The 24,852-nt window shown below is 34.0% G+C and overlaps 1 protein-coding gene across 7 annotated transcripts; it reads right to left on the reverse strand.

The window, feature by feature from the left end:
- Positions 1-359: 359 nt before the first annotated feature.
- Positions 360-24,653, reverse strand: LOC100879748 (homeotic protein female sterile). 7 transcript variants are annotated; one of them, XM_012289642.2, is made up of 24 exons: positions 24,063-24,653; positions 22,192-22,479; positions 21,782-21,830; positions 21,212-21,253; positions 19,936-20,184; positions 19,635-19,829; positions 18,925-19,530; positions 18,446-18,523; positions 18,068-18,163; positions 17,887-17,988; positions 17,635-17,780; positions 17,402-17,552; positions 16,757-17,324; positions 16,507-16,665; positions 16,119-16,238; positions 15,861-16,010; positions 10,064-10,152; positions 9,395-9,512; positions 8,547-8,918; positions 7,868-8,425; positions 7,340-7,464; positions 6,977-7,126; positions 6,533-6,826; positions 360-6,243 (listed from the first exon to the last, which is right to left on the reverse strand). In XM_012289642.2, the coding sequence occupies exons 2-24, from the start codon at positions 22,200-22,202 to the stop codon at positions 6,178-6,180; spliced, it is 4,494 nt and encodes a 1,497-aa protein (XP_012145032.1). In that variant the 5' UTR covers positions 22,203-22,479; positions 24,063-24,653; the 3' UTR covers positions 360-6,177. The 7 variants fall into 7 exon arrangements, with proteins under 7 accessions (XP_012145032.1, XP_076387122.1, XP_012145030.1 ...); XM_076531007.1 differs by having other exon boundaries at positions 7,340-7,482; positions 8,547-8,876; positions 24,063-24,652; XM_012289640.2 differs by having other exon boundaries at positions 7,340-7,482; positions 24,063-24,652.
- Between the last annotated feature and the right edge of the window lie 199 nt (positions 24,654-24,852).

Below are 24,852 nucleotides of genomic sequence, written 5' to 3' on the forward strand. Positions count from 1 at the left end.
ATTACAGTAAAAATTGAATTACACGATATTGGTATAATATAGTAGTACAAGACACTAACTCATCATTTATATAGAGAGAATATGAAAATATTGATTATCAACATAAAAATTTTTTTATAAAGAATCTGGTTTCAACCTAGTAGTTCATCACATGAAATTTAATTATTTCAAGCTGAGAATTTGAAAGTAAAAAAGTAAAGAAATGAGGGATTTGTAAATGGAATAATTGATAAAATAAAAGGTTGAAATGAATTATTCTCAAACGTTGAGTAATCATTTCAATGTATTTCTACTTCATTTGATCGAATCAGAATTATCTTAAGACAGGACGAGGTTGCAATGAAAAACTATCAGCACGGTTACTTTCAATTAGTTATTAATAATTAAACCTTAGAATAATTAGCATAATTCGTAGAGATTATAATAACGTATAATATGCATTATTTTTTTTATCTGTATTAATAGTATACACAATGATATTTCTTATCTTCTTCTAATAGATCCGCAACATAAGAGAAAACGTCAAACATGAGACAATAATAATTTCAATTAGTATCTCTCCTATCGATGACTATATATAATACTCTCTTTCATTCTATCTCACTCGCTCTTTCCCTCGCTTCCTCCCTATTTATATGTATATTTATATATAACATGCAAAATTACAAACTAAGAAAGGTAATTCTGTATGTATGTGTAATTAATAACTTGTAGTAACTCTTGTATTCACAATTGCCTTGTAACATTAATTTAAACGTCATAATCAACGTCTCTTTTTCTTATTTTTCTTTTTTAGAAATAGAACAGACAACATAGTTGATTTTGACATTGTTAAGTAAATGGAGATTCGAAATCGAACATAATTGTTTACCTGTACTACCATCTCGGATTTGTGATCATCGAATAAAAGTCGAATAAAGAATTCTTTGCGAAACATGAATAGTTTAACTGTTCTAGCAAAATAGAAGAAACGATCGCTTGAAATGCGTCGTTAATGTTACCATGCACTCATGCACAGAAAAATCGTATAGAAGGTTCAATAATTAACTGGTTTTTTAAACGACATGGATTACGCGAACACAGGAAATAATGTAAGGTATTTTTCTGAATAATAATGGTGCGGTGGAAAGTCAGGGGTAAACGTGCGAACAAATTTCACCTAATAAACAACGGTTCTCTCTTACTTAACAACATCAAGCATTTCTTTATTTTAGCCATTTATTCTTCATTTTCATTATTATTTATGTACAACCAGCTTAATGTCTTGCTATAGTTAGTCGTAATAAGTCTACTAAAACTCATGTGCCATTGGAGATGATGTGCGCCCGTGGGAACTTATATAAAAAATTATTATTTTTTTGTTGTTGTTGTTTGATACAGCGGAGTGATTTTGGTGTTACTTACGAATTATTACGTCTTTACCTAGTAACTTATACTGAGATCTAGTAGGTTATACAATCTATCGGCCTCCCCTTAAATATTACAAACCTTATCACATATATAGAGGTGTGTGTATTAGTACTTGTTACTTTTTTTATACATAGATATCTGTATTCTGTTTAAATCGCTGCCAATGATTTCTCCTCGTATTTACAATTACAAACCACGTATTATACAATCATAATACCTAACACACTCATTCTCACTCTCATTCCTATATATCCATCTTACCCTCGCTCACCCTCAAACTCACCCTCTTTGTTAATTCGTTCACTTTTATAATTTTTTCTTTTTTTTCTTCATTTTAGAATTCGTGTCACCATTGAGCTCGGTTACTTTTTTAAATCCGGCGCGATCTTACAATCCAAGGGATTCTTTCTCTAGGACACTTGCGATTGATTAGTCTAACGGTACAACATAGATCGAAAACGGTGTTAAAATGAATTTTAAAACGACGGAATCGTCTGATTCGATCCGCTCGATCTCTGGTCACGAATCGATCGAAGCATTTTCCGTATTAGTAACAACTCACTTAAGACACAATTGAACAAATAGAACGGCTCCCACAAAGAATGTCGTTAAAAGCATTAGGCTAGAACAATGATGGGCAAATCGAATGCCCGCCGACATCACGGGCACCGACGAGACGTCAGAGATCCACAGAAATTTCAAATTTTAAAGAAATTGACTACTCGTCGATGTCCGCATCGTTTACAGGTTCATGCACCGTGACCTCGCGGGCATAGTTGCCCATCGTCGGGCTAGAAAATAAACGCGTGCTGACTTCGTGTGAAAACCTTTGAATCGTTGCAAATGATTCTCTCATTCGCGGAAGATCATTCGGAGGATATTTCTTGTTAGAAGAGATCCCCTTAATCCGACGCGACAATATCTCGTCGCATCATATTCTATCCTACTCATCGTAATATCAAACATATCGAATTTGCAAATATTATAGATGCCAATATATTATGTATACGCACTTTCTAAAATCTTGTCTGAATATCGACGATTGTTACAGGCCACACTGAAACTTGATTCGACTTATCTCTACTGCACAATAATTCCGTTATTTGTCCGGAACACTTTTGTTCGACGTATCATCTATACCGAAAGAACATTTTACAATTTGCGAAAATCAAAAATAAAACCACGATCTACCATTCTTCATTTTTCCCCCTTTTTAATATTACAAACGACATCCTTCTCGCGAGAAATCATCCTACTCCCACCTCAGTGCACACGATAACAATTAACCATACGGATGACTAAATCATTGTATATGCTAAAGGCGCGAACGTTGATATCGCAGTGAATAGATTGCTAAAGGTTGAGGGCCAAGATTAATCGTAAATCTTGAATTTTGATTAACGAACGACCGAGGACGATGATCCCGGTACATTAAAATAAAAGGACGCAGGATAGTCTAGTGTATTGCTAGAATTAGTGTACACGATCGTTGACGAGATCGCGTTGATATGAAAGCGCACACAACATATGAGAATAAAGAGCATTCCCAAAAAATAGGTGCTCACGTTTTATTATTTGGTCGCAGGGCCGGCGCGAATATTTGTGGATTCAGGTTTGAAAATTTTGCGAGGACAGAAGAAAGTATTTCAAGTTTGGAACGCTTCAAATCTAGAGCGTTTCAAGTTCGAAACGTTTTAAACTTGGAACGCTCCAAACTCTGAAGACTATTAATTCCAAAGACTCTAAATTCGGAATACTTTAAACTTGTAATGCTTCAAATTTGGAACGCCCTAGATTTGAAGTTCCCAGCACTTCGAGCTCAAAACGCTTACAAATTTGATAAGTACCCATAAGCATATAATACATTTGTATAGAGCCCCGAAAAATATACGAGCGTTTCATATATCGCAGAGCTTTTTAAAGCGCAGTGTCGGGTTTCGTGCCAGCCCTGTTTAACAGAGGTTCTTTCGTTCATCTCCGATGCACTTTAACAACGAAAACAGGATTGCGAATAACGGCGTGAATGCTCGCGAACTTTCCTCTACCTCTCTCATTTTTGTATTATATCTTATTTTCCCGTGCGCATTATTAAAATTGGTCGCGAACGAAGACTCATGATTAAATTGTATCGCCACTGGAGGAATATTTCGTGTGATATATAATAATATATTCAGGATATATCACTTGTTCGATCGTTACGTTCGAGTCAACGGTACACTAGCACTTAAAAAATTGCATTTCTCTTTGCTGAACGCATTTTATACATAAATAGTCACGCACACGCACACATACACTTATATTTATTCTGTACAAGTGTGGACACCAACGTCGCGATCCTCGATATCGGATACACGCCTCCCACGATTTCCTGTTCGTTATATCCTGACACGTCTATCTCGTTACGCTCGAGAAACCTGAACGATCATTCCGAACAAATGTAATGCGACGGAATCGAGTCTAAACGCGAGTTTAATAATCATAATTAATCATAATAATAATCGTAATAATAATATTAATAATAATAATTATAATAATAAATCATCTGTATATATTGTAATGTCGTTTAAACACGGTCATCTTTCGGCGAGGGGTATTTTGGCATTTGAACGCAACGTCAAATCTTTCGCGATTTTCCAATCATTTTTCTTCTTTATTTCTTTTCCTACCTCTTATCGATCGTGTCTTTCGGGTAACATTATTTGACTGCAAACATTTACATCGAATAACGACACGATCGGAAAGGTCGAACTTTGCGGGACCTATTAAAGATGAAGTTACAGAAACGCATAATAAATAAAATAAAACGTCGTGCACATCCGTGTTTTACGCTCTTTTTACTTTTTAAATAGAACGAAAAACTTTTACTCTACGACAAAGTAAATTCTCGACGATTTCTCAATGCATGTATATGTTTTTCCCGAATAATCATTTAGTGTCTCTATTGTTGTTCGTAATTGCAAAATATTTGTTCTAATATCACGTAGAAAGGAACATGTACTCGTGAACCGTAAATTCTCTGTTTGATGAAGCAAAAATAAAATCAAGCCTGTTCTATTAATGCCACGAACGATTCGTGCCCAGCGTAGCGTTCCTCTGATTCTAAATAAAAATGTCATTCAATGCGCTACGTTAAAGAAAGACATTACTAGGTTTGAAAAGGCTCTTAAAAAAATAAAATTCCATTTAATGCAATAATTTAATAATAATATTAATAATAATAATAATCGTAATAATAATATATCTCGATAATAACTTTCGTTATCAGTAATGTTGTGTACCACTATATCCACTACTAGAACTTCTACAAATTCCAATACTTTTCAAAAAATGAATCCCACTGTAATAATAATAGCAGTTAAGTTAATAGTAGTACGTAATAAATCCAAATTTTGATTAATAGTTATTTTCAATTTAAATATCGACTTTTTGTACTTTTTTTTTTTTGCCGATTTAATGTTTTTCACTCGAGATGTGTTCGTGCACGTTGCACAAAAGCGATTTACGTATTGTAAAATGCTGATCGCCCGATGCACATCGAAAACAACGTCTCGAAATTATATCTATATAAAATTATATTAGAATTATGTTAGCAAATTTTCCTTTTTTAATAATCCACTTGCGATCAAACGAATATAATTCTCTAAATAATGTCCCACTTACGAATCGATACCGTGTCACGCTTTTTTTTACTGCGATCCTCGAAGCATACCAAGTATTTAAGGTATGTACATCGGATCTGATCTAATGGTTGGTAGGATCGAAACTACATCATTCTATAATCACCTTACCGTTACTCGTAATAATTGACGACTTTGTTCTAAGGTGAGTTTATAAATATTTTTTTTTTCAATTCAACCGATTGGCCCTGTTTTAACTCCTGAAAATCAATCGAAATCGATGTGGTTCTCAATTGATAGTCGTACGGGCGTAATCGCGAAGATAGACACGATTAAATTCACCAGTGTGTTATGTTTGCATTAGGTATATTTCTCTATTATTATTGACTTAACAAGCCTACCTATTTCGTGATTATAAATAGTATATATTCATAATCAAGAAAGAAATCTGCAATGAAATTATTAGTAATCGCTAATAATTATATATGTATTATTGGCAGAAACATTCGTTTATGTAATCCTACCAACGATTAATGACTGAATGTGGAAAAATATAAAACTTAACTAAATGTACACGACTTTTACTCTTCTCCACGCTCGCTTTTGTACTCATTCATTCGTTAATTAACCGCACACTGTACACGCTCTCTCTCTCGTTCTCTCTCTCCCTCTCATACGATATCTTCCTTTCATTATCTTCTGTGTAATATTTTTTGTTTTGTTTCCAAATTTACATAAAGTACAAACTTATGAAAACCGGAAAAATGTAACACAACAGTCAGTGTAGCATTTTCAAAGTGTCGTGTAAGTATTTATCTAATTACATGGTCACACTTGGGTGTCCGTCGATTACACACAATTAGTTTTACGTGATTTGATAAACTGTTTCTTTGTAGCCCGGCCAATCCGGGCCGTGAAATTTGGGTTTTCCGTTGGAATGTCCCAACTCGCACCACCATTTTCTTTTTTTTCCTTTTTTATTTTTACTATAACGCCGTCTTCACGTTCGGCTTATTGTTATATTATTGTTATTATTTATTATTGTTTCTTATTGACTGACGTATATATCAATACGTTTCTTCGTCCAGCGCCAAACATTCGTCCAAGTCCTGCCCGGTTTCAGTAGATTTATAATGAGCAGCAAATAACATTATAACGATTCCTCAAACGCAGCCATCAAATCACTTTGCAAGTTGATGTCAATTTGCCCAGCCGCCTGAAATAATAAATATACCCATTCTTGGCAAATTCGCCTACGAACAACTGTAGACGACTGTCAAACACCTACTCGCGAATATTATTTTTCTAACTGAACGTTTCTTTTTTTAATCAATACTAATTTCCTCTTCAATAATATAACCTCTACGCGCAAAATTTATTATCGTTCTCTGTTTAATTATCTGTTCTCTTGATTGTAATTCTGTCGCATATAAAACGAAGCTCAAATTGAAAATGTATGTCACAGAAAAATCAAACTCCTCTAGAAAAACTATGCTAGGACTTACCGCTTCGCGGCGTCGTCGTTCCTGTTCTCGTAACCTCTGACGCTCTCTTTCTGCCGCGGCTTTGTCTTGACTTGGACTACTGCTGTCGGTATCGACAATGGCTTTCACTTCTTCCGCTCTCGACGTAGCAGTCATGACGTTTCCTTGTTGATCTCCAACAGTTTTCCTAACTTTGTCTAATGCGTCCTCTTCTTCTCGTTCTCTTCTTCTTTCACTTTCTTGCCGCAAACGTTCCCGTTCCGCTTGTTCCTTTTGTTGTCTTCGCATCTCTTGTTGCTCCAATAGAGCTCTTTGCTGTATGAAAGAAATTGATATTTGTTGTACATGTAGTCCATACATGTTATACAAAGAGAACATAGAAAACAATATAGGTATCTACATATTGCAACAAATAGAATAGAATGAAATCATTATATTGTTTATGACAAAAATATTCATACTAACCCTATCTTGTTTTTCCTTTGCTTGTTTCTTGAACGCCTGGAACGAATCCCGTGCAGCACTCTTCATGCTACTCCCTGCTGCAGACTGGGGACTGGATGCTTGAGCCAGGGATGACCACGACGAAGCATTTTTCACATTTTGTTCTACAGTCTATGTATTTAACAATCATATTAAATATTCGTTGACTAAAGGAATAGTACAAAAGCAAAGAATTTTGGAAGAAATAAATTGTTAGCAATATAATGCAGCAGTTTTGAAAGTATGGAGTGAGTCGAGAAAAATGACACTTTTCGGAAGTAGGTCACAAACCATAAAAGTTTGAAAAGATCCGTGCTACAGAAGATATTATCATTACGTTATTACCTTATTCTTGAAAGCTGATGCGAAATTTGACACTGGATTTTTGGAATCCGGAGGTGTCATCTTTTTCTCAGGCATAAGCTGTGAACTTGAGTGATTTCCCATCGGTGGCATTCCTGTATTCATTTCTGCAAAAAGAGCTCCGGCTAGAGCAATGGTATTATATATTTGATTAGTAAGCAGTTAATGTAGCGATCTAAAATATGAACACAGAGGAAGAAGATGTATATTGAATTTGTAACGAAAGTACACACAGTAATTAGCTAAGCAAGTTAATATTCGAGAAAGCAATATGAAAGCGTTATGTAATGTAAAGTACATTTGTTATAAACACAGTCATGTTAATATATTTTAGCATGAATATAATGAAATAGCAAATGATTATAATATATCAAGTTGCCAATAATTAGAAATGAGTAAAATGCATTAATAGCTGAAGTAATGAGACACGTAAGTTTACAAATTAAAAGTTCGCTACAATTGCACAGCACCACTCAGAATACATGCAACATAAGTCATCATGAAACCTACCATCCATGGGTTTTTGAGGCATTTGTGGTTGAGAAATAGGTACTGGTTTTTCTTCTTTCTTTATTGGCATTTGAGATATTTGCATTGGCATAGAAACCATAGACAGAGGGTCAAATATTGAGCCCATTCCGCCCATGTTCATTCCCATACTGAGTCCAGGTATACCATTGTTATTCAACATGTTAGGCGGAGAATTCTCGCGTTTGATATTAGAAAATCCATTGGAATGCTGTTGTGACATTGTAGCATTATGGGAATTTTGTATACTGGTCAATGGCGAAGTGGTATTTATCATGTTTTCCAATTGATTGTGCATCGACATATGCGTGGCCAATCCTGGTTGTAAACTCATATTAAGGTTGGCCATTGTTATATTTCCCAAGTTTAAATTAGATGCCATACTCGTAGGCATCATATTCACTGGTGCCTTTACATCTGGCATTAAATTTAAATTGGTGTTATTGGTGGTTGTATGCGGTGTTTGTATCATTGGTATGTGCGGTTCTTTTTTTATCGACATCGTTTGTTCCAACGATGTCTGTGTAGTAGGCACAGGAGCTGTAAGAAAAGTTTTCAGAACATTTTCAACTAGTTTCTATACGTCACATGGTTAATTGCAAACTCAAGCAAGAACGTAATTATAAAAAAGTTAAATTACATCATGCAATTAAATATGTACCTAGAGTATTATACGGTTGCAACAGATCTGACTGTTGATTTAAAGTTGTCCCATCCGTGGGTACTGGTGTGTTTGTATTTGAAAAGGAACTAACTGATGTAGGTGGCTGTGGTGGCTGAGGCACAACCGGTGAAGCTACTATAGAGTTTGTATTCGTAGGTGTAACACTTGGTGGTGGAGTTGGTACAGACACTGATGGAGTTGGTGGATTAGAAGTAGTTGGTGGTGGTGGAGTAGGCTTTTTTACAGGTGCAGCCGTGGCCATGGACGTAGATCGTGGCGGCTGCGCTGGCATAGATGCGTGACTCGCGACAGGCATTCCTTGACCAGCTGTAACAGCCGCTACTGCTACAGATTGTTGACCATTACCACCTAATAAAATTATCAATATAGTAATAATAAATATACAACATAACATTCAACGCGCGTTAAGATAATACGTGGCGCAGGGATTCGCGCTGACTCAAGCAGAGATTCCTTAAGTTGGTCTGACTCACTGGTGGATTGTATTATAGATTAAGATTTTTAAAGGTGAGATTTTGAGACTCTTGAAATAAGAAACTTAATCATTTGAAAACTTGGCGATTGAGGAATTACCGTGTCCAAAAATAGGTCGCAGACTATAAAAATGTAGGAAATCCTACTTTTAAGAATTTGTACGTCACAGTTGTGTACAATTAAATGATACTACAATGAAGGATGTTACAAAATTATGTTAGTGATATGTACAATGATATATCAAGATATGTACATTTTCAATAGCTCTTAATACAAATAAATCTTATACATGTACAATACAATGTCTTACTCATATAATATTATGGTGTATTGGAATGAATTTCACACACCTTGATCTGAAGAAATATTGCTAGGTTGCGTTACAGCTGGTTTAGTTATTGGTCCCGTAGAATTTGTTGGGGGTTGACTGTTCATTAAAAGACCTCCCGTGTGATTCAGTGTAGGTGCCTAAAGAGTGCACTGTTGTTTAATATATTTTGCATAAAAAATGTATTATTATGTATACCAGGAGGCTCATGTTACTTTTAAATATAAATTACTAATGTATATTATGCATTATAATACCAAAGACTTGCGCTATCAATCTTTAATATTTTTAACCCTTTGATTGTATGTACACATTAATATTAATGCAAGCATATTGAGTATCAGCCAATGAAATAATAAGATAACAGTCAGTAAATAATACATCAAAGAAGTAATCAATCAAGTATCAAAAACTGTTTCTTTTTTTACTTTTAATAAAGTAAATTTTTAATTTTAAAAATGTTAAGAAGAATCCACAATCAAAGGGTGAAATACAAATCGAATATTCTGTATAATATTAAAACTTATAATGTAGAAAATATTAAATTATAACATATAACAAATTTCAATTATAATATAACAATTTCGGTTACAATAGAAAATGTACAATACATTTTTACAATAATACATGAATGAATAATAATGTATACAATAACTATGAATAAATGTTGCTCATAAAAATATTATCTTACCGGTGTTACAGTTGTTGTGGTTGGTGGAGGTCCTGCATTTTGTGCATTCTTCTTTGTTTTCTTTCTTGGGGGACGATTCGTAGAGTTTCCTGTAATTCAATGTAATGTGCATCTAACTGTGAATACGTGCAATCGACCAATCACTTTCTCGTTACAAGAGAGAGATCGTTGGAGTTTTAGTGAAATGCAGTGTGCAGAGGATACCAGCCATGAATGTCGTGTTCGCCAAGTAAAAAAGATGCGAAATAAACGTTAAATACATTATCAGAAACAAAATTAAAAAACTTCCAGCGTATATTTTCTAATAGATTTTATTCATATGCTTATATTATAATTGTATCACTGTGTACAACAATGTTAATTTAAATATCTCAATTGTATGATTTCTTTTTTATTTTTTTTTTTTTTTTTTGTGGACTTTCATCTTAATGGTTTTTTTATATTAAAAAATTTTTAATGCGCAGAACAATTCATTTTCTCTCATTCTACATAAAGTTAGTTGTATTCAATTTATTTATGAATAATCGCGTGTGCATATATATACATATATATACATAAGATGTATATGTATATATATATGTATACACATCATAAATACATACATACATATCACACGCGCGCGCACATACATAATACACGCTCACGTGTTGCGAAATTGCCGCACATACATATATAACATTACATATATATGTATGCGAGAACATGCGCCTTCTACCTCATGAGAATAATAATAATAATTATAATAATAATAATGATAATAATAATATTAATTATAATAATAATAATAAAATAATAATATAATCATAATAATGATTATTACAATATAAGAATCGTGACAGTGACGAAAATGATGATTACAAAATGCTGACTACAAAAACCATCAAACTGCCTTTTCTTTCATTTTCATACAATATAATGTAATATAATATAATAACGTAATGTAATCATAGAATTAATTAATGCAAATAAAAGTCACGTAAATAGTACAATATGGACTCAACTTAAACATGAAAGATACAAGTGTGTCACGCTCATACAAAGGTAGTTTCAAACATGGATTAAAGTCGGAGTTAGCACAATATTGAGATCGGTGGCAAACCACTCCTGCTCGATGTTCATAGTCACTGATATATATATATAATATATATATTTATATATCAATTACAAGCAGCGATTCTATATACTACATTTAATTGCGATTCATATCCAATATGAATCAATTCTCTTCATCAGTGGAATGGTCGATATTAGATTAAAACTCGTCAAATGTACAAAGAACGGGAGAAAACGATTGCAATGAAATATAACAACTAGCTAAGAACATCGAGTAGAAGTTCCAGCGTATCTTAATTTATATAATATAGTTAACTGGACCACCACCAAATGAGCTAACTCCGACTCTGAACGACCTCAAAAGAATCGATTCATTTTCTTCTTCTTTTCTTTTAACTTATTTCACTCGTCTACTTTTGTGTATGCATTTAGAAAAGTCTCCTGTGTGTCGCTTAATTCTTTTTCGTAACTTACAACTATTATTAATATTTTATGATATATTAGTTTTTACTATGTACAAAACGCGTATGCTTGTGTTACTGTTGCTATCCAATCCGTGATACGCAGAAAACAGATGGAACGCACGAATAAGCTCCTGAGAGCGATGAATAATGTTTCTTTTTCTTCTTTCAAATGAAAACAACGCTTCAAACTATAAGAAAATATCGACCTCGTTAAATCTGCTTTTGCGTATAACGACGTCGAAGGAAGAATGACGTTCCAGCCTGGCTAAAGATGTGAAAAAATTCAGACGCGTGCTTGTATATTGGAATAAATGCTACAAAAATTTTGGAAGGCAATATCGATATTATTATAAAATGCCCTATATCTTGTGTTACAAGCTAATGGTGATTGTATTTTAATAGATGCACAGTTTCTATCTAATTCAGCACACGCCGTCAATTTGTTTTCATATAGTCTAACTAATTAATTGGAATTTTTCTATTTACTTTCAATATTTTTCCTTTTTTTTTTTATTCTTCTTCTGGAGAACACAAAATGATAAGTTTCATTTCTGATCAACACCTTAATAATTATAATTTCCTTAAAAATCAACAAACAATTTTCCAATTGATCATATGCTTTCTTTCAGTAAAGTCAGTAATAATAATAATTAAAGTCTTCTACTGTATTTTTCTTCTGGAACAGTAAGTACGCTGCTGACTATACGATTAATGATAACATTAAATTGTACTGAGTGGGAATTTGATCACCTTTTTTTTCTTTTTCAATCTTTGTTATGCAACATTTTGAAGCATAAAGTGCTTTCAGAAGCACCTTAAAATCTTATATCAATTACGTCCATAACTTCTTATGTATATACTTTACTATATATAAGAACTAAATTTACATGATATTTCAACAAAAAACGCTATCATGGAGCAGACATTTACACATAGAAATATAAAAACAAAATATCACTAAAATTAACCTTGTTCAAACTTGTATAAAAGGTTTTCTAAAAAAAAAAAAGAAACATTTTTAATAGGACGGGTTAAAATTAATATTATCTGAGATACTTTTCACGACGCGAATATTTTGAATCGGTTTTATGTATATTATGCATATTTCAGAATTTAATCGCTGAGAATGAATCAAATGAAATTCGTTTTTAACAAGGATAAATATTACTTTGTATAGCAAGGTATGTAAAACCACACCGATTTAAATAATTAATTATTATCACTGTTCAGAATGATATCGATTTAGTAGAATGAAAATGCACTAACTTTCAAGTTCAAGTAATTTCAAAAATGAAGAAACTGACAATGGTTATCAATGAAGAACTAGTGGTAAATAGAATAATGAAACGACGATTAGCAAAGCTTAGCGGAGTGCAAACAATGTGTTTGGAGGCTAGGGTGCCTTGGTTGTATCGTAGACCATTTCCTTATCCTGCTCTCGTTCCTAATTCTTCTACCACTTTTCATCCTCTCCATTTATTACAAACAACATTTCTACCCTTGACTGTCTGTGTTGTTCAAACACTTGCCTTTCTCTGATATGTTAACATAAACCTTGTATGCTCAAAGTCATTAATCTTACAACAAAATAAATGGAAATTGTTCATCACATCACATATCACTTTCTCCGCACACTATGACGTCTGGTTTTGTAAGAAATTTTTTACTTGAACCCATGTACTTGGAGGAAGATTTAAGATCTTAGTTTAGTTTCATCGTTTCATCTAAATAATATATAGCGGTGTACTATTGTACCAAAGCATTTTCATGAGATGATAAATCTTAATAATTGACTTTTTACAGGAAGCACCACTTCTTTGGCTTTATAAAAAGTAAACCTAATTAAGAAATAGAAATAGTTAGATGAGGTAATATCAGGTTACGTATCTTAAAAAATATGTGAACTCTGAAATTTTTCTTGCGGAGACAATATTTAACACGAGAGTGTATCTAATTAAATTCACTATTTGACGCGAAAGCTGTGGATTATAATAACCTTAGGATGTGGATTTGCAAATCCAGCCACCAATACACATTGTCTGCATTTGTTTCCCGTGTGTGTAATAATATATCACTGCCTAATTTGTTCCTCTTTAAACGTTCACCATTTTAAGTCCACACAGTCTAAACTGTGGAAACAAATATAGTGTTCAGAAGCCTAAACACAGTTCTCACGTCACTCAGGTAATAAGTGTATATTCACACTTGACGACGTTGTTAATATATCACTGTACTATATTCCAAGAAATGATACGACATGAATGAATCAATGCGAGGAAACAAACTTAATGATTTAAAAAACACAGTGATACAAGTAATGCTCTGCTTATCGATTAATGTAAATAAATATTAAATTTGCAAGAGTTAATATATTGCATGATGTTGCTTGGGTTACGTAGGGCAATATAATCGTCAGGAAAAGCTACAATGTATCTTCCAAGGTACTAACATTTGACACTACAGTCCCTGCTATATATCGTGTTACTCTGTAGAAACTATAACAAAACTTCTTTAGACGTTCACTGAACCTTATCAAAGCAAATCGTTGTCAAATGATCACTTTAACAAAAAAGTGTTTTCCTTGCACATTTAGTCAAATGTGAGACTGCAGTGAAAAATTCAGTAACCTTGAATAGCAAACTATACTTGACTTTCGAGCAACAGAATGTATTGTCAACACCGACAGGGCAAGAGAAAATATAAGTAATCATTTTTAATCAATAATATAATTTGTGAAACAAGCTGGCATGGCATATGGTATCCTCTAAACACAGTCTGCACTCCACTAGCTCACCTTTTCTTTCTTACCATTGCATATTGTCTTGTAAATTAAATAAAAAATTGTTTAATTGTGTCAAGTTTCAATTCTGATAAACGGAACTTTTAGAGATATATCTGTTTCAAAATTTCCATGTAACTGTAGATAACTTTACAATAATTCGTTAATGTGACAATAGTAGTGCATCCATTGTAACTATCGTAATGAAACTTGACACGATATTCGTACTTGCATTAATATAACGCAGCACTTAAGCTACACGAATAACGCCGTCCTAATAAATACAATTAATAAGCAAGATTTAGCAGCTTAAGAAGATATTTGCGATGCATTTGTGCAGTCAAACCCCCATTTGAAAAATTTCTTTAAATCTATTCTTTAACTTCGCCTCGTTACAATGTGTATGTTGCATCAATAATGTTGCACCGGTATTTTCGATTGTTTTAATTGCCAATACAAAATTGGTTAGGCACAGAGTTTGTATTATCATTTAAATGCAAAGTTATCACCAAGTCACAGGGTATTAATTTCTTTTATGCAAGACAGTAATTTCATTAAACTTGTATTCTGTGAATGATGCAATTATTCTAATATATTTCATTCAAATCAATAACCAATATTTTAAGAACTGACACTGTAATATTATCTTCATTGTATATTTCCATTTGAACAATTTTTATACCAATCATGAAACATTCTCATATATTTGCATAAATGTGTTGGATTGCACGCAAATTCTTTCTAGTCATATAGTATTAAAACAAGAACAATATACTCGAACAAAATTTGTAAAGAAGTTATGATTTTATAGAACATGAAATCCGCAAAGATAAATTGAAAAGTGCATGAACAGTATCATTCCTTGTTTGCGATATGAAAGAAATTAAAATAAAAAAGGAACAAATAATTTTGTTTTATATTAATATATATAATATATATATTTATATATCGAGTACCCACATGAAACGGTGAATAACTTTATTTAAAATAACTAGGAGATTCACGTCTATGATTTTTATACTTCACTTAAAATAACAGTTCTTTTGTTCTTTTAAACAAACACTCTTACTTGAGAAATCAATGAATCATAAAAACTTTTCATCTAGATATGTATTATTACAAATATAATAGAAATACAATATATAAATATATTGCTTTAGTATGAGAAGAAAAGTAAAGTATTCAGTAAAAAGGAAAATAGTACGTATAGAGTGCTTGTTGAAGATTTATAAATATATATTGTCTTTTTAACGTTTCGAGCATAAACGTGAATAGAAATCTGTGCTTTTTTATGGAAAGTTATCAGTAACAAATTTCACGAAAAATGCTGACTAAAAATGTCGACTCCCGGAAAGAGAAACAGTCGCAAATAACCCCATAATTTTAAATCTCACAGAAAAATTAGTTCATATTTTCACGACAGCTACTTATTTATAAGTAGTTCATTGTTCCCAAGTAAGGGTCTAATAATAGCAACAGTTACATGAGGTTCATATCTAACCTGCTTCACTGTCGCTCGAATCACTGGAGCTCGAAGAAAGTGAACTACTGCTGGAATCGCTATCACTGCTACTACTACTTGACGCTGATAATCTCGAAGGCCCACTAGCTCCTCCAGTTCCAACTACATCAACTGATTTACTACTGTCCTCTGTAAAAAGCATTTAAAAATAATTATACAATTTTGTAATTAGAACAAATGACAATGGCGCTTATACTATTAAAAAATTCAATTTTACAGTAAAGATAAAGTACCAACCCTTCTTAGCGGTTTTCTTAACATTGCCTAACTGCCCTGTAACATCTTGTAACCTTTTTTCTAACTCCTGTTTCTTCTCTGCCATTTGTTCATCCTTAGATTTACCACTGACTTTCTTATCTGTGAAAAATGTTAAAAGCCCCAATACTTAACCAAATAGTACTACAATAAATATATAGTTCCGACGAATAATATTTAAAAATATATCAAAGAATAGATAACATAAATAACCTAATTAATAGATGTTTAAAGCATATTATTATTTTTTTAATCTTCATTATGCAGTAATAATTATATAGTTTGATGTAAAAATATGGAAAATAGAAAATGAAAGGAAGCACATATATTACGGTTTCAGTTATTGAATAAGATATGGAATTAAGCTTACGTGGCTTTTTTCTAAGACATGAAGCAACATAGCTTTCTAATTCCCTCAGTGTGGATGGTTTTAACGTTTCGAAGTCAATTTCAATTTCATCTGGATTCGAATCCCTTAACGAAGGCTCCCGAGATTGTATTATATGCACAACACGCCCTAACTTATCTCCTGTAAAATTAAAAATAAACAATGCATTTCGACAAACCAATCGAAATATTTTCGGCATGTGAAAACTGCAATCTCAGTAGCAAGAACCTACCGGGTAATTTATTGATATCCAAACTAAGTTGTCTTTTCTCGTCATAAGACATTGGTTTAGCATTATCTTCATCCTCCGAATCAAATGTGATCGGAGGTGGTTGACTACTGGCATTTTTCTTTTTAGTTCCAGCTGATCTGCTATTTGCTTTTGGCCTTTTAGTTGCAGCATTCGTTGTTGCAGCTTTTCCAGGTCCTCTTCCTTTTCCCTTTGGCTTAGCATTTGCCGTTGTTGGCAGATGATGACTCATACTTCCTGTCGCATGAGTTTTATTAGGTCCTACTGCTATGGCTGGATGATGAAGATCACCACCCATCCCACCCGGCATTTTCAAGTCACCTGCCCCCATTGCAACACTGGCTATACTAGCACCAACACTATCAGAGACACTTGGAATTCCACCACTTGGTTTCATAAGTTCTTTCATGGCACCAGTATGACTGGCTACAAGGCTACTACTCTTACTAGTCAATGGCCTTGATTTTGACTTGTCCGGTTTCTTCTTTTTACTCTTCTTTTTACCACTTTCTTCTACCAATTTCCTCATTCGTTCTTGCATAACTTTCAGCTACAGGCAAGGTTAAACTTTTATGTTAGACAAATAACAAAAAAAATTGTTAATAAAATAAAGGAGGAATAATGTACCTCTTGCTGTAAAGCAACCAATTTTTGGGTACGTTCTTCGTCCGAATCATCACTCTCAGAAGAACTTTCAGATCCCGAGCTACTGGCACTACTACTGCTAACTTTTATGCCTACCATACTTCCCATCGGTTCATCCGGAATTTTTGCATACCTGGTTTATCAAAAATTATATTTCGACAAATAAAAATGAAAGAACTAATAGGTTGTATCTTCGAGGTTTGTAAACAACGAACCTCATTTCAAACACATCTTGGAGCTTCCTAGCCATTGCTACGACGTCATGGTCAGGAGGATTGTACTTATAACAATTAGTAAATATGAGTCGCACATCACTAGCGAATTCTTGTGCTGTTTTATATTCACGGTTGTCCATTTTCGTCTGCGAAAAGAACAATTACACTAAACACATCCTGTTTTTTAAAACAATAAATACGAGTATGTCATAAAGACGTTCGTAACTTGGAAAATTAAAAACAAACTATTACCTTCACGGTACCAAGATCCATTGGTTTTTTGATAATATCGTGGTAATCGTGAAGACCTAAGAGTTCCGCATCAACCGGTTTGTAAAACGGCCATGCATAACCCTGCACATTATTGGGACGTAAATTATAAATATCGTTTCAATTATGTTTATCATCTATTGATTAAAACTAAAATAATTACCGAGTGTTTTTTCGAGAATAGTTCTTTCAGAATTTCGTTACAGGACTTTAAAGCTTCTGAGAGTTTTTCTTTCGACTTTCCAGTAGTATGCTGAGGCTGTAAAACAATTAAAAATAGTAACAATTACAAACAAAAGTTCCTCAAATCTTACTATAAATTGCAGAAAGTAGCAGTTTTACAAAAAAGAAAAAGAAAAGAAGCATACTGACTATAACCTACAACGTGAAATGAATAGAAAGGAACTATAACATTTATATATCTATATGTTTTTCGAAGAAAATGTTTTTAGTTTTATTTTTCTATTCAAACAGTTTTGTTTGATATGATAAGACAACACAAATGAAAGGAAGGAGCATGAAGGAGTAGTAATAAATGTACCTGTTGGGCCATTGCCCCAATCAGGGGCATGTTGGCCTGGTGGAATGGCACTAAGCCGTCTTCCGCTTGCCTCGTTGGCTGAAACAGCCACGTTACGAACTCTTTGTTAATGTATTAATGAATGATATGATTATAGCGTGCAAGGAACAAAATGCTTAACATACATAATGTCGAAACTTATCGAAATGATCATTGAAAATTCCTGTAGAGCAAAATGATAAATCTGAAGTTGAACTGTTAGAATTTTACTGGTATATATTAAATAATTTAAAGAAATTTGTATGTACATTCTTTTCCACAAATAACACTTTTACTGTGCCGATGTTTTGATCTGATCATTTTTCATGTACACGATCAAATGATACAGCATATTCAATATGAAGATCATATGAAGACACACACGTGAATGTTTTAGAAAAAAAAAAAATAAAAAAACATGATGCATAAATATCCCATTAAATATGAGGATGTAAATTTACCTTCTTTATTTGTCTGCCAGATTCTCGTCTCGCGGGTATTTTGGCATTTTTAGGATCCATTTTATATAAAGGTTCGAAAGAATTCGCAGTAGGAGTTGTAGTATCAGCCTTTCTCTTCACCCCCTTTTTAACTTTTGCAGGTTGGGATGGAGGCATTACCGTAGGTGCAGTGGGAACTTGAGGAGGAGGAGGTACAGCAGAAGCTGCTTGCGGATCCATTGCTGGTTGTGCATGGTAACCGCTAGTTGGAGGGACCACTTGTTGAGGCAAAGAGTTATGGGTAGCCATAGGAGTAACACCCATACTCGAAGGAGGAGCAATAGTAGTTGTATTAGTGCTCCCAGGTACTGATGCAGGTGCTTGGGTGCCAAGAGGAGGCATAGGTATTACGCCTGTTGTTCCAGCAGATGTAGCTGAAGGCGTTAAACTATTTGGTACACTGGAGGTAACTGCAACTGCAACAGACGAAGGTCGACCTCGACCTGTACCTCCAGCGCCTCCTGCTACACCACTAACTGGTGCTCCAACTCTGCCAGCTTTTTTGCCTTTCGGTCCCTTTGGAACAGGGGGTTCGAGTTCCACTTCTTCTTTTGGCATTTGTGCAACCTAATGATTTAATGTTTTTAACACATCTAATTTCTGATCGCAGGAACAATATATATTGCTTCCTTAATTAAATTGTTAAGAACTAATTTAGAGGAAATAACTACCTTTGTAAGAAACAATTTTTCGAGAGCTTGTGCCATAACCACAACATCTTCCCCAGGTTTGTTGTAGACATAGCAATTGGTAAACATTGTATTGAAGTCTTGGATACATTCCTTCCCACTCCAGTAATATGTATTTTCTAATCGCTTTTTGATTGTGCCAAGATCCATTGGTTGTTTTATAATTTTGTGATAATCCTATTAAATTAAATGACTTTGTATTCTTGTAATATTTTGCAGTGTTATAAAATATATTATCTATATATAAATGAATGATTAGAAGATGAACATTATGTTCACATACTGGCAGATTGAGTTTCTTGGCATCTACAGGTTGCTGAAAAGGCCACGCAAATTGATGCTTCCATACTGGCTTGAGTACACCTTTCTGAAGAAACTGTAGTTGGTTGGTAACACGCCCTGGGCGATTAGGTGGTGGCACAACAGGTGGTTGGACTACACCGTTTACCGGTTCCACGGGTGGTTCATCGCGTGGTGGCGGTTCCTTTGCGGGAGTTGCTGGTGTAGCCGATGTCTTACCAGGTGCACTTGTCTGCATTATCCAGGTTTCATTCATATATTTCTCATCAATACAACTGGCTTTTGTTAGTGAATTCTATTACTACAGTTATTATATAACACTAAAATATTAAATAAGACTGAAATTTCTTTCCGCAAGGCACAATTCAGGCCACTACTTCCTTTTTATATGAAATCAATGTTTAAAGATTATGAATTGGATATTATACAATGCATGCTTTGTTATGATTTCAAATGCACTATCACGTTTCTTAAAAAGTAGAAGTTATCATTTTCACCAAAAATAATATATACAAATTGTACTACAGGGTACCTTACAAATTATTATAAAGGTATTTAATTGATTATATAACAATTTCATTGTATTTTATTATCATACAACTTTAGGAACACGAGTAAGGTTCATGCAACACGGAACAAGATAAACCCATTCATGCAACGAGCGAATTAGGCTGCTAAATATTGAATTCCATAACCACAGGCAAGCAATTTAGAATTTATTTTAATAAATATCTAATCAAGTATATAATCAAAATATTTATATAGTACAAAAATATTTCCAACTGAAACATAATGGCAACTCTAAGTCATTTCATACATTCATGCAACAAACACAAAACCATAAAAAAAGTAAGCGAAACAAGATAAAATGAAGTAAAATGAAACAAAAAATGAGATAAAATAAGATAATTGTAATTTGTTAACTATAACAGATATTTTAATGTAGACAAAAAAATTTTATATTTGTATGAAATGACTCACAAGCTTTAAATATTAATATTTTTTAACATTTTGTATAAAACAAAAATTAAATGCATCAAGCAAGAAGTATTTTGCTTCACAAATATCATTGATGAAACTATTATCTTATTTATTAAATTTGTCCTCCCACTTTATTTCAATTTTTGTACCATACATATAATGTCAATAAAACTAGAGAAGCAAAATCACAGATTGCTTTTAATGTAATTTTGGAGCTGCCATTTAAAATTTTAACCATATATATCCTAGTTGAAACAATAGTCAACGAGGAACCTCACCTTCGGTATATTACACAGCCTTTCTCGCTCCTCCACATCTAACTGTAATTCATACATACCATTCAATCAAACAACGCTGAGTTTCATTACATAAAAAAATTGTGCTCAACATAGTACCAGGAATAAGGACATACATAACAGAACAATTGTAAAAACTTTGGTTCTCTGGTGAACAATGTGAACAATTTGGATATAAGTAGCAAATATAAATTACAGCTTTAAAAAATCATTACTAATTAGAAATTATGTATCTAGTTTAAAAAGCATAACGAGCTTGTATTTCAAACTTTGGGTTAAAAGACCTTGTATATAAATACTGAACATATCTTTAAGGGAGGACAGCTATAGAAATAAATAATATAAAATTGAATATAATTACTCTTTTGCACAATGTTGAAAATAAAAAGAAGGTAACAATATATCTCTATATGCTGTTTAACAGGTGTGGACTACATGGGAATTACATAAGGGGAATATATGGCTGACTGCAGCTTTTATGTATAGCATTAGTAGATTAATAAGCAAGTTGCATTTAATATTATCATATTATAATATCAGTATACTACTCACCGAATTATTTTGCGAGATAGTGTCCACCTGCTGCATCTTGGCTTCGTTTCTGCAACAAAAAAATATAAATATGTAAGCAACTTTTATAAATAAATATAGTGAAGATTAAAATATCATTGATATCAAATTTTAAATCACATTCTGGGCATACAATAATTTAATTTCCAAAACTCACTTGCGGATAACCTATTTTACTTTGACATTATGTTATGAACTCAGAAAGTACCATATTTTGTAATGCATTTTATAGATCACTGATCATATCTTATTTCCTTTTCTTGAAATTGCAGGATTCATTGTATGAAATGTCAAACTCTGACTGATACAATCACGCTTCACATGTCTTGATATAACTAGATATATTTTATAATGTAACGCTCATTGTGTCCACCGTAATGAGCTTCACCTACCTTTCCGACATATATGGTACATAAATGCTATGCAGCAGGTAACTGCCTTACGTTGATGCTTGACGCTATGAGGCTTCATCAACAATCGAGATGGCAAGGATATATTCTGAATCGAGCATGGTAGCTCACTAATTGCTTGCCAAGATGATTGCGCTGCAACCAGGGAGATTGGTGCCGTGGAGGCATAACACTACTCAAGCCTACCAAATGGTAGTACTTTGAATGTCAGCCCTGTACACTGCTGTGAGACTCCGTACCTCCAGCCAAGACTCGCGACATTAGCAACATCTGGATAACATAACAACAGGACCCCGTATTGTAACAACCCCAAATTGTTTTATTGCTTTAGAGCAAGTTAAACATTGATTTCTTTTCAAATTAGGTATATCTGCATAAATCATTTAACATATCATGCAATACTGAATGTATAAGATACATGCTTGACATATAAATTTTTCCACTTTTTTATACATAGACTGATATTATATGTTTGCTACTATAAACACGTTCAAATTGCTCCTTTAAACATTTTGGCAAATTATTTATGCAAATTTTATAACTCGAAACTACTTTTAATGAAACAACCATAATATAAGAGGAAGTGCATGTATCAAATTAAATAATGGTTATCTGTACTTGAATGTTTTGTAAAGAATGTCTTTTGTATACAACATAAATAAACAATCAAATTTTTGCCTTACTCACAAAAATATAACAAAAGCAGCTAAACTATAACTTTTATAGCCTTTTATACAGCATTGTATTATTTACTATAAATAACATACGATACTATGAGATATACATAGTAAAAACAATGAATAGGCCTAAACCTTGTGGTAAACTTCTTATGAATTTAATTAAAAGTATGTATATATTAATCTAAAGTTTATATTTCTATTATTCCTTCGCAACAATTTCGAAATGTAAAGCTAAATAGCAAAAGAGCAAAGAATTTCTTATAACGAAGATACGAAATATCAAGAAGATGCATGTAAATATTATGTACAAGTACAAAAATTTTAAGAAATAGAACGGATCAATCAAGAACAGCGTGTTCAAAGCATAACACTTTTGCTGTACTATGATATTTTCAATCGTGTACAAGAATCAACACGCATACCCTGTTGTTCGAGACCAGTGTAAGCCAAAATGGAAAGTTTGACAAAAGTAGCACAAATAACTGGTACACTGGTGTAGAAAGTGAACTGACTATTAAAATACAAAATTGACAATACACAAGAAAAAAATGATCTCGCGGACAATCATAAGATTTCGACCATGGGAAGCAAGAGCTTCTACCGTGGTGAAGAGGAGCATTGCCAGAACAATCCATGCCGCGAAGACGTTCTATTCGCAGAGGTCCGAGTATCAAGGACAGAGATAAGAGTTCGCGGGTCGAACAGGTGCTCAGTGATTAAAAGTCGACAAAATAAGAAAGGAGAAAGGTGAGATCCACGAGAGACGATGGGAGAGAAGTAAACGCGGTGGATGCGGGAGTGGAAAGAGGAGGAGGACAAGTAGGAGAGGATGGCGAGGGGAAGGGTAGCAGACCCGCGCCCAGCCGATGCACCCAGCCGACGCACAACAAACACGAGCAAGCCGCCGTGTGAGAATCTAGCCGAGCGTTCGACTGGCGCTGAAATCACAACGTTTTTCACATCGGACAATTCTGGCGCGCGCGAATACCCGAGCCGCCTTTTCGGTCACTCGATTTGGCGTAGGTTTCAACATGGCGGTATGGCCGCTCGGGAAAGAAAGCTCTCAAGGGCCCGCCGCTACAGCCGCCACTTACGCACCACCACGGCACACACCACGCGCTATACTTATCATCAACGGATCCAGAGACTCGAAAATTCTTTGTAATCACTTACCTGATCAATGGAAGTCCACTTTCCACAGGAATTTTATCGAAAAACACTACCACTACGTCTTGGACACTCGCACTACGCTTTCTCCCTGCTTGCTAGTTTGGTTGGTCGGTGTTATGGCCGCCGCCGAGTGTGCCCCACCGTATCACTCACTCACTCTCACTCGTACGAGCGCGAGCGCTCGGTTCGCATACGCGACGAACGCGGACGCGGCCCGACCAACTAGTTCCACACTTACGAATGCGGACGTCGATCTCTCGTACTAATATCGTATCAGTGCCCCGTAACGAGCTCCACCGACATTTTCCTGGAGTCTCGTACAATCGGATGGCTTTCCGTGCCCATGACGATCTCGGATCTACAAACTAACGATCGCAGCACCAACAATGGCTACGCATTCTTCCGCGACGTACCGAATGGTCCTGTTCCGCCGTTCCTCGAACACGACTCGACTATCCATTCCCTTCGCTACTCTGCCGCTCCGGATTTGACCGAAATAACCCGAATGAAAAAGCGCCAAATTTAAAATTTCTAGGTAAAACATGCTTTGGAAACGTGTTTTCTTAGAAATTTAATTCTATCAATGAACATTTTGATGATCTTACGATATGACAAAATACTTCCAAGCAATGATTAATAATTTTACATTATTGCCTCTTTTAATGTAAACTTATTTCAGTAACATTATATTAAATGAATAGACTGAATCATTCATTTCTTCTTACAATATTTCCCTGTAAGATTAAAAGACTTAATAATAATGAAGATATTAGAAAAAAAATAAATGGGGGGG

The sequence above is a fragment of the Megachile rotundata genome, chromosome 4 (assembly GCF_050947335.1).
Source record: "Megachile rotundata isolate GNS110a chromosome 4, iyMegRotu1, whole genome shotgun sequence".
NCBI classification, from domain to species: Eukaryota; Metazoa; Arthropoda; class Insecta; order Hymenoptera; family Megachilidae; genus Megachile; species Megachile rotundata.

What these genes read in the sequence shown, in the direction of transcription:
- LOC100879748 (XM_012289640.2), bottom strand. An exon ending in CTATCTCGCAAAATAATTCG is followed by an intron (nt 21,254 to 21,781) that starts GTGAGTAGTATA and finishes TATGAATTACAG; the next exon opens with TTAGATGTGGAGGAGCGAGA. An exon ending in TTCGAGCGACAGTGAAGCAG is followed by an intron (nt 10,153 to 15,860) that starts GTTAGATATGAA and finishes ATTGAATTACAG; the next exon opens with GAAACTCTACGAATCGTCCC.